Consider the following 11,066-nt stretch of genomic DNA (forward strand, 5'->3'; position numbering starts at 1 on the left):
AGCCACTTCCACCTCTTGTAAAAAGGATATGTTTTTTCGTTAGTGCCTGTAAAGCCTCTTCAACCTTTTTCTGGAACTTAACAAGGGAGTCACATTCACAGGGGTCTTCCTCTGTTGGAAGAGACAGCAGCAGCACACAGGTTTAGATAGACAGGTGTCCAGAGCAGTGGATGTGTGTTCATTAAAATTAATAGGAATATAAGTATAGCCCCGAGCTAAACATGCTCTACTGACAGAGGAATCAAGGACATGTGCAGCAGTGCAGGCTCACACAGTCTTAGTTAAACAGTCCGCACTCACAGAAGAAGCCTTAGCGATTTTAATTTACCGCAGCAGCAGTCTGTCTGACAAACAGACACGTTTCGGCTCCTCAGGCCTTCATTCATCATCAGTGAAACGTGTCCTGTTTGTCAGAACGACAGCAGCAGCAGCAGCAGCAGCTGCAAGTATGATGTGTGTACTTGTGTGTGTCGTTTGCAGTGAGTGACATACTGACCTTGACAGATGTTGATCTGCAGTTTCTTGGCGATCTGGGTCATGGCCTTGAAGTCGGCGGTGTAAAAGTAATGCTCGGCAGTGGGCTCGGAGGCGATCTCCTTCAGCTCATCCTCCACGGCGTTGCCCACTCCCACAGCGTACATCTTGAAGCCTGACGACGCAAACACACAGACAACAACAGGTGTTGGCTTTAGGCCGATTGCTTGTTCTCTAAACAGCTTTTTTTTACCGCAACAAATTACATGTTGGGCATTTAGGCAGACGCTTTTTTCCAGAGAAATTATTTGGCAGCTGCCACCTGCAGTACCCCCTTATTTAGGTTACATGCACACACACACGCACAGACACACACACACACACACACACACACACACACACACACACACACACACACACACACACACACACACACACACACACACACACACACACACACACACACACACACACACACACACACACACACACACACACACACACACACACACACCTGTGATTACATCACCAACTCTAATGAAAACTATCATTGCTCTCTGTCTCTGGAACCAGAAGTTGTTTTTCATATTATTCACTCAATGTCTCGCTTTTGGGAGAGCGCCCCCTGGCGTGATCACAGAAGCATTTTCTTATACACTTCCAGAATATTTATTGGCTCGTTCAAGGTCTCACCAGGCCACGTCAGCAAGGTACCCCCCCCTTTGTGCTACTGCCGTGGAAAACTTGTTATTCAAGTTTTCCTTCTCGCATGTATCACAGAGCACGTATCTCTCAGTCTGAGCAACAGTCGAGTAGTTTAAAAGTTCACCAGGACACGCTCTCCCATATGCGATACATAATACTCATAATACTCAAATAACCGTGGTTACATTTGTAACCTATACTTTCAGAACATCAGTCATCCAATTCTCACCGGCCTCCTTGGCCTTCTTGGCGGCGTCTCCGATGTAGTCCTGGCTGCGTCCGTCGGTGAACACGATGCCGACCTTGGCGACGCCGGGCCGAGCGCCCCCGCCGACGCTGAAGCTGCTGTCGGTCAGGTACCTGAGGGCCTGGCCGGTCATGGTCCCTCTCTCCATGTAGGCCATCTTCTTCACGGCGTCCTTGAGGTCCTTCTTGTTGTTGTAGCGGCCCAGGGGGAACTCCTGCAAGTGAGGCAGTGCACAAACCGCGTGAATCCTAGCATCCCTATTAAGGTTGTGTAGGGTGTAGAGGGGAGAAATAAATTATCAGACCAAGTAAAAAGCCCTGGTGGACCCCGGTCTACTAAGAATATAGGGTTTAATATAATCTAAAAGACCACTAAGTCAGCACCACTGCCCTAAACATGTAATGTTGTTGTTGGTAGGAATAAACACAGAAGCACTCGGGAGGAAGTGGACTATGAAAGGGGAGGAGCCAAACCGCGTTCCTGTTTCTACACAAAAAAGTAGGTGTTGCCCCCAGAGGCAAAAACTGAATGGGTTCCCCCTCAGATTCTGGTTAATATGGTATCTTCTGTTGTTTTCTCTTCCCTTCCATGTAAAGCGTCTTCGGGAAAAGCGCTATACAAATTTGAGATGATTATTATTATATCATTATGCCTTATTGCACATGTATATACCCTTTGCTTCATTGCACATTTATACACCTTTTTTCTCTCTATCTTAATGTGGATACTGCTCGCAACATTGCATATCACTTCTTGTACCTGAATGAGTAGTGACAAATAAAACTTCCTGATTCTTGATTGTAAGGGGGAGGCAGGGGGGGTGCTAGTCATACACACACACACACACACACACCTGTTTGACAGCGCTGGAGTACTGCACCAACCCGACGTGGGCCTTGACTTCAGAAACATCCAGCTTGTCAACGATCTGGTTGATCCACTTCTTGACCAGTTCAAAGTTCTCCGGCCTCACGCTCTTAGAGCCGTCGATGAGGAACACCACGTCTGTGGCAGCGTTGCTGCAAGCTGGATGCAGTTGGCACCACACACACGCACACACACAACACACACACATTCAAAACACACAAAGCATGTTAATCCGACTGTACTTTCACAGCTTAGCAGCGTACATACATACATACATACATACATACATTCTCTCACTCACTCTGTCTCTGACACATGCACACATGCACAGGCCTGTCACAATTATTATATAATCATCTAATCGCAATTATTTTGCATAATCGCCATAATCATTTATATGTTGAAAATGTTTAATACATTTTCAAATATACATAAAAAAGCTGAAATAGCACGATCTACAAGCTTACAACACGTCACTCAGTAAGCTTGTAGATCTGCTATTTCCGCTATTTTAACATTTGTTTTAAAATAATTAAATATGTCAGTAATTTCTTTGTATACTTAAGTTATTTGTCATATCTGCCCTGTGCAGTTTTTGATTACGAAGCCTAAAAGGCAAACAGAAATGTTATTTTAATTCATTATGTTCCAATGTTCGAAACACAATTAAAACGTTATTCGCAGTTATTTATTTAGTCGACTAAAACTAGACAAAAACTAAAACATTTCAGATGACTAAAATATGACAACATTAAATGGAATTGTATTGAAAAGACTATGACAGAAACTATCTCAAAATTTGTTGTCAAAATCAACACTAAACACATTCACACACACACAAACACACACTCACTGCTGCAGCTGCGACCGTCGTCCAATAGGGTAAAGCCGTCTTTGCAGGCACACTTGAACGATCCGGGGCTGCTGATGCATACCTGCTCACAGTCATGGTCTCCAGTGACGCACAAGTCTGACACTGTGGTGTGCATGCAGAGGATACACACACACGCACAGTGGCAAACATGTGCGTGTTTACATACACACACACACACAGAGGGGTCGGGGGGGGGGGGGGGGTTGGGGGGGTTAGGTGGAAGAGAGTGATTTACGACTATGTCAGTTTTGTGAAAACAGGGGAAATCTACCATATGTCCTTTTGTACACATTTTAATGATCCACCGACATCTACTGAAAATCGTGTGATTCAATTGACTGGAATAGATATTTAGTACATAATTACAGATCGTCATCGGAAACCTCATATGTCCAAAACTGGTACTTTTCAGGATTCAAATTTCAAAAGTAGCAGATCGACAGGCTCAAAACGTGCCGCTTCGCACCGCGTTTTGAGCCTTTAGATGTGCTACTTTTGAAAAACACAAAAAAGCTAGAATATGGAAATAAGAGGTTGTTCTGCCCGACAACAACGCTATTTTACATGCATGACTGCAGTGGATCTTTAAAACACACAGCGGTAAGAATGATTGGAGTAGCCTCATAACCCGGCAAGTTGCGATTGGCCGTTCCGCAAATGTTACAAAGGGTACAAGGCTCGTCCAATGACAATCCGACCCTTTGCGGGGCATGCAGCTCTGCCCACGGTGTGGGAGTGGCTACAGCGCGGGATTGGCTGCTGCTATACCAAGTGAGTGACAGCAGTCAAAACGGCTGCAGCCCGGTGGCACCTCGGGGCATTACTACTAATCAGAGGATTAATGACTTGCACTAATGGGGCAGTAATTACAGATAGCTCAGTCTCGTCCCTCACTCCGTTAGGGAGCAAACTGAGCCACAGGGACGTATATCATTCCAAAACGCTGCTCCTCTTCCCTAATGTCCTCATTCACTGTGAGAAGTGGGCGGATGACGTGGGTGATGTCTTAGTTGTGAGGAACAGTGGAGGACAGAGGGTTAGGTGGCAAGATTTTGGAGCGAGACAGCAGGATACCCTGAACCTTACCCTCTCAATACAGGGGAATCTCCGGGAGATCAGCTCCTTCCATTTGGAATATGAAGGTGTGGGTACGATTGTCGTAGATTCTCCTCCCGTTATCCCTTTAGTCTCCCACCTCTCTCATCTTCATTTGTCCCTCTGTCTACCTCATCTCTCCTTATTAGCCACCGGCCTATTGTGTACTGTAGTGTAGACTATTGTTTGTCAAGAGTAGGGTTGAAAAACACTTGATTATTTCCTTAGCGAATATTCAATCAAATACTTCTCAGATTAATCAAATAATTGAGAAGCACATTGAAAAAACATATACTTTGTTTAATATATGAACCATGTAAGACCTATTTTATACCTCATCTCTCAATGGTGTCAAAATAGTGAAAATAGCCGACCTACAAGCTTACAACACATAGTAGCATCAACGCATTGTGAGATTGTAGATAATATATTTTCACTATTTTTGAAAGTTTTTGCTTTTGATGACGATCAATCGATTAATTACTTTATTAAATTATCGATGATGTTTTATAATCAAATCAATCCATTAGTTCGATTAACTGTTGCACACCCAATCAAGAGTGACGCCTTGATGTCAGTTTAACTACAGACTGTAAAAAAACGACTGCCATCTCTCTCCCTGTCTCTCCTGATGCAGTTAGGTGCTCCCTCTTTCCAAGGGTGTGTTAGCAAAAAGGGGCCGCCCCTAATGTGCCTATCCCTAACCGTAACCCTAACCATAACCTCACAGGAAACTATGCCTAAACCTATAACCGTGACCCTAACCATAACCTCACAGGAAACTATGCCCAAACCTAACCTCAAAAACCACGCACAGCCAGAGGCGAAACGCCCTGAAAGGAGTGAGAGGCCGTCCTCCGTGACGCCCCTTCGTCTGTCTGTCTCCTCCTATCTTACCACAGAAGGCCTCCTGGAACTTCTTGGTGAGCTTCTCGATGACGCTGTAGCTCTCCACGTAGTCCACGTGGTCGTCCAGGGGCTCGCTGGCGATCTGCTTCAGGGTGTTAATGTCCACGCGGCCCACGCCGACGGCGAAGATCTCGATGCCCGAGTCGCGCGCCTTCTGGGCGATGTCCTTCACGTTGTCCTGGGGACGGCCGTCCGTCACCACGATGACGACCTGAAGGGCAGAAGTAAACACAAAGTGAGACAACATGGGGATGTGTGTTTGTCATTTAATCGTCGCTGTCGGGTGGAAACCTCTTATCTGCATATTCAGTTTGTGTTTTTCATAAATTAACGCCGTACTTGATCATACTGCAGCGTCACACAAAAACATCAAAAGTAGCAGATCTGCAAGCTGGAAACTTGTAGATCTGCTACCTTTGCAATTTATTTATATGAATCCCGAAATTGAACTGTTTTGGATATATGAGGTTTCCACCTGACAGAGAAAATATACTGTATATCATCGCTGTCGGGCAAAAACATTGAATTTCTTTCATAAATGAATGCCCTATTTTATACGTTGTTCAGTGTCGTACAAAAGTATTGAAAATAGGCAGATCTACAAGCTCACAACACGTCGCATGTTGTTGTGAGCTTGTAAATATGCTATTTAACCATGACATGCCCAAACTAGAGACACCAGGTAGAAAGTGGTTAAAAAGATCCCTGGCTAATAAGCCTTATTTGCCGTAATACATAATAATTGATCTCTATTAACTAAAATCTAAAATTAAAAACAAATATTTTATTTATTTTAGAAATAGTTCATCTTTTACTCAAGGGGGACAACGCCCAATCACAAGTTGATGATGTCATTTGTCCATGTGTGTGGTCCGTCCAGCCCTATATGGAATGTATGGAATGCATAGCTAACTGAAAACCAACGTAATACTTCCTACGGTTAATATGAGCATCAAAACAATATTTTAAATACGTTTTTATTAGCAGGTACATTCCATAGGGCTGAACCACACACATGGACAAATGGCATCATCGATTTGCAACAGGCGTTGTCCTCCTTGAGTAAAAGATGAACTAGTTCTAAAATAAATTAAATATTTAAGGTGTTTATCATTTTGACATTTAAAAAATATTGTATTGTATGTATTATTGTATGTATTAGCACAAGGCTTATTTTTCAGGGATCCTTTTAAGTCTGTCTGTGGGTTTTATAACCATTATGAAAAAAGGGATAGTTCACACAAAAAAATATATAGTTTTTTCTATCGATTAGTCACGGATATTGTATTTTTTTTGTCGCATTCCTAAGCCAATAATTTGGTAGGCAGCGGTTCAGGTAGGAGTCACAAAGGAGACTCTTTGTGTCTCCTACCGGAACTGCTGCTGGTCATCAAATTATTGGCTTAGGAATGTGACAAAAACAAAACAATATCCATGAATTCAAGTCTCCACGGGGTGACTAATCGATAGGAAAAAAGTCATTTTGGGGGTGAACTATCCCTTTAACAAGAGTGTGTGAATATAAAATACGATACTAACTACATTGTGTCCACTGTGACTGGATTACAGGTCCTTTGTTCCATTTCCTGAAAAGTAACTGTTTTGGACATACCGTACAAGGTTTCCACCCGTTAGCCACAATATGTAGTATAATAGACGAATCCACAGACGCGCTGCCTGTAGCTGCCTGTAGGCGGCCATTGCTGCGGTGTCGCGGTGCGGAGCGTTGACACCGCAGCTATGGCTGCCTACAGGCAGCGCGTCTGTGGATTCGTCTATACGTATACGCGTGCGTGTGCGTGTGCGTGTGTGTGTGTGTGTGTGTGTGTGTGTGCGCGCGTGTGCGTGCGTGCGTGCGTGCGTGCATGTGTGCGTGCGTGCGTGTGTGTGTGTGTGTGTTTGTGTATGTGTGTGTGTGTGACCTTGTTAATCTCAGGCGACTTGACGCGAGCGCCCTCGGCTTCGCTGAAGGCCACGTTCATGGCGAACTGGATGGACAGGCCGGTCATGGTTCCGGTGGATAGGGGCTCGATCTTGGTCACAGCCTTCACCAGGGCCGCCTTGGTCTTGAAGGTTTTCAGGGACACCTTGTCATTGAGCAGAGAGGAGAGAGAGAGGCTCCATTAGCCCGGGGCCGACCCCGACCATCCAAACAATATCCATCCTATAAATGTCAGTGGCAATGAAGCGCCGGAAGGAAGGATGGCCAGCGTGTTCGACTAATGGCAAGGCAAGACAATTTAATGTGCTTTACACAAAACATCAAGCAAAGGAAACACAATTATACAATGACATTAGGATGCATAAAACAAAACAATTAGAAAAATAACAGATACAGTTACAGTGCAGAAGAGAAAGAAAAAGAAAAAAGAAAAGCAACTAAATGAAAGGCAGCGGCTCTCCCTAGGCTGGTAGAGGGAGAGTAGCACCCGGGATTACAGCTTACGCAATTGGCAGCACTGGGTGAAAAAAATGGGTTACAAAAATCGTGGGATAAAAAAATAAAGTTTTAAAAAGAAAGGCAGCGGCAAACACAAAGGTCTTTAGTTGTGTTTCAAAAGAAAAACACAGTTTTCTGGGAGTTTGTTCCAGGTATGTGGTGCATAAAAACTAAATGCTGCTTCCCCACGTTCATTTGTGGTTTTAGGGACAGGAAGCAGACCTTTCCCAGATGACCTGAGAGATCTGGATGGTTCATGATATCAGAAATGTATTTTGTCCCTCTCAACCATTCAAAGCTTTGTAGACCAACAGTACAGTATTTTGAAATCAATTCTTTGACACACAGGGTGTGTGAGTAGTACTAGTGTACCTCATTCTTCACGCGGCTGGCGTAGTTGACCACGCCCACTCGGGTGGCGCTGGGCCCGACGTCCAGGCCCTCGATGACGTTGGCCAGGAAGACCTTGACCTGCTCGAACTCGGCGGGGCGAACGCTGCGGCTGCTGTCCACGATGAACACCAGGTCTGTGGGTCGCGTGTTGCACAGGCCGGCCGCTGGCGTGCGGAGAAGGAGGAAGAGGAGGAGGAAATGGATGGGGGGGCAGAAAGCAGAGATTAACTTTGCAATATCATTTGCATATGCCCAAATGAAAGGCGTCTTTATGTTTGTAAAAAAATCGATGTTTGCAGAAATGTTTTTTTGGGGGGAAAGATGCCAGGATGAAAGCTGTTAGTGGAAAAGGGGGAGGGAGGGAGGGAGGGAGGGGGAGGAGGGGCATGGGGAGAAAGGCGGCTGTTGGGAGGAAAAAGGAGGTCCGCACAAACACACACACACACACACACACACACACACACACACACACACACACACACACACACACACACACACACACACACACATAGGATGGAGTCAAGTGTGATGTATGGGGATGGAAAAGGAGGCGGGGACGGAAGAAAAAATAAATTAGAAAACAGGATGGAGGAGAAAGGCAACATAACAGGCGAGATGAGGGAGAGATGGAGAGAGGCAGAGAGAGAGAGAGAGAGAGAGAGAGAGAGCAGGCCATAATAAAAAAGAAGGATGGATGACAGGGAGAGACCAGACAGGAGCCCTGGGGAGGTCAGCGATTTCAGATGTATGAATCGTTGTTGTTGTTTTTTCTTAGAGTAAGTCTCAGTTAAAAGGTACAATGTTGAGTTGGTGACAATAATAAATGCTATACTACAATGGTGATAAATACCTAGCAGCACGATGATGAATGGGATTCATTTATTTCAGCCAAACAGACCCAGGCTCTAAGGCAGCAGTTCTGTTTGTGTGTGAGTGGCAGTCAGTAGCCATACAGTACAGTACAGTGTCTAACTCACACAAAAGTGAGCCCCTGACAGTCGCACGGAGCATTAAATAGACTGAAAGGTACATTCATTTTCATCTGCGCACGGCGCCTAAACTCCCCGTGTCTGTGAAACCTCACCAATCTCCCTTCTCTCCCTTCACCTCTCTCCCTCCCTCATGCCACACTCCCCCCCCCACCTCCTACCTATACACTAATGCAGGAGTACACAACGCAAACAACACACACTCTCCCACACATGCGCGCTCGCACACACACACACACACACACACGCACTCCAGTCCACCTCAATCGTCCAAATTATCCACACCTCTGAAGACAGCCTCGGTTGTTGGTTAGAACCACACAAGCCACACACTGTGTTACTGTACTGGGGCTTTTTTACTGACACTGCTGTCATTCACTGTAGCAAAACAGAAAGAAATCTGTGGTGGAAACCGTGGAATTAACCTGAAGGAGAGCCAATTCAACCTCAGAAAGGCATTCCTTCAAACAGCCGCCTCCCGTGAAACGTCCCAAGCTATAGATGCAGAACTTGAGTTATTCCGTTTTTTTGGCTACTTTAAGTTGCCACTATGTTTCCAACCCTGGTTCCTCTGATTCCCAGTTCAGCCCAACAACACACAGCTCATATACACACCATATGAACAAGTCTGAATTCATTCTGGAGGGATGGTCATACATTCCAAGAATCTAATCTCTGGTGTGTCTCTCTCACTATAGCAAGCATATCCTTCCAGTGCCAGTGCCATTCACCTGTTTGAATTTATATAGTCTGTTTGTGGACATTGAATAATTTCTCTTGTCTGTCTACACACTGAGGGCTCATTTCCCTCCAAAAAACGTGTCTTGTTATCTTAAAGGTCGAGGAGTCAGGATTAGCAATGAAGGCTTATACAGACGAGGAGTATTGGGGGAACCATATTCCATTCATTAGTCAGTTTTTTAGGCATTTTGCAGACGCTCTTAATCCAGAGCGACTTACAGTAAAGCAAGGTAAACACGAGGTAATACATCAAATGCAACATACATAGCAACAGGCTAGGGAGTCCAGGCCAAGTGTTAGTGTTATGGCTAAAAGGACAGGCTTATTTTAAGAGGTTAAAAGGTCATCATTTTTCTTCTTACCCATGGCGGCGGCCGTGCGGAGGTCCATGGCGGTGGCGGGGATGGGGGCAGCGGCCTGGGCAGCTCCCATGAGGCCGAGCAGCAGGAGGAACAACGACCGCGGGGTGGGCATCATCATGGCGACGGAGACAAGAGGGAGGACAGCAGAGCGGGCGATGAAGGGGAAGAGGGTCCGAGTGCTACAGTACTAGCGACTAGTCCTAACTATACAGTGCAGAGAGGGCCAGAGAGAGAGCGGGGGCCAATAGAGTGCCGGGCAGGGGGGACGGACACCAAGTGAGACTGAGTCTCTCTGAGCTCCAGGTTATCAATGCAAGTGCTTCACACACACAGGCCCCCCCCCCTCTACCCCCTCTATAGCTCCAGTATGTGTGTGTGTGTGTGTGTGTGTATGTGTGTATGTGGTTTATGTGGGTCCAAATGGGGGAAATACCTGCTTTGGGAGGACCTTAAAACGGTGGGCAGGGAAAGACAAACACACCTTGATATGGGTTGGATGGACAGGTATACATGCATGTGTGTGTATATAAAAGTAGTAATAAGTTTGTGTCGCGTGTGCGCACTGTGTCTACCTAGTGTGTTCGTGTGTGCATGTTTGTGCATGTGTGTGTGTGAGTGTGTGCGTGCGGCTGGGGGTCTCAGGAGCGCCTGGGGTTTGGGGCAGGGGTGCGGCGTGCGGGCCAGCAAACCGCCCCAGGTTGGATTTGGCTAAAGCTCAAATAAACACCAACATGAATTCCTCTTTTCTCCCCGTGTTCCCTCGTATAGCAAACACACATTTACGGGGCGGAAGTCAAAGCACAGCCGCCCGTACACAGCATACAGTGTGTGTCCTGTTGCGCTGTGCGTTGAGGTATGCGTGTGTGTGTGTGTGTGTGTGTGTGTGTGTGTGTGTGTGTGTGTGTGTGTGTGTGTGTGTGTGTGTGTAATAAGGGTGCATTTCGCAGTGCATTTCCTGTGCACGTGTGTT

At 45.8% G+C, this 11,066-nt stretch overlaps 1 protein-coding gene across 1 annotated transcript in view; it reads right to left on the reverse strand.

Annotated features, from left to right (window-relative positions):
• The window catches only part of matn1 (matrilin 1), a gene marked incomplete at its 3' end in the record, with an annotated part of 11,194 nt that extends 802 nt beyond the window's left edge, over positions 1-10,392 (reverse strand). Inside the window, exons 1-9 of the mRNA XM_080442515.1 lie at positions 10,097-10,392; positions 7,984-8,168; positions 7,094-7,258; positions 5,160-5,382; positions 3,147-3,269; positions 2,280-2,452; positions 1,409-1,640; positions 497-649; positions 13-111 (exon numbers count right to left, since the gene is read on the reverse strand). Of these exons, the coding sequence (XP_080298641.1) occupies positions 13-111; positions 497-649; positions 1,409-1,640; positions 2,280-2,452; positions 3,147-3,269; positions 5,160-5,382; positions 7,094-7,258; positions 7,984-8,168; positions 10,097-10,214 (1,471 nt within the window). The 5' untranslated portion in view covers positions 10,215-10,392. The remainder of the gene's footprint in view (positions 1-12; positions 112-496; positions 650-1,408; positions 1,641-2,279; positions 2,453-3,146; positions 3,270-5,159; positions 5,383-7,093; positions 7,259-7,983; positions 8,169-10,096) is intronic.
• Between the last annotated feature and the right edge of the window lie 674 nt (positions 10,393-11,066).

This window comes from Gymnoscopelus braueri (assembly GCF_963280865.1).
Source record: "Gymnoscopelus braueri genome assembly, chromosome: 11".
Taxonomy (NCBI): domain Eukaryota; kingdom Metazoa; phylum Chordata; class Actinopteri; order Myctophiformes; family Myctophidae; genus Gymnoscopelus; species Gymnoscopelus braueri.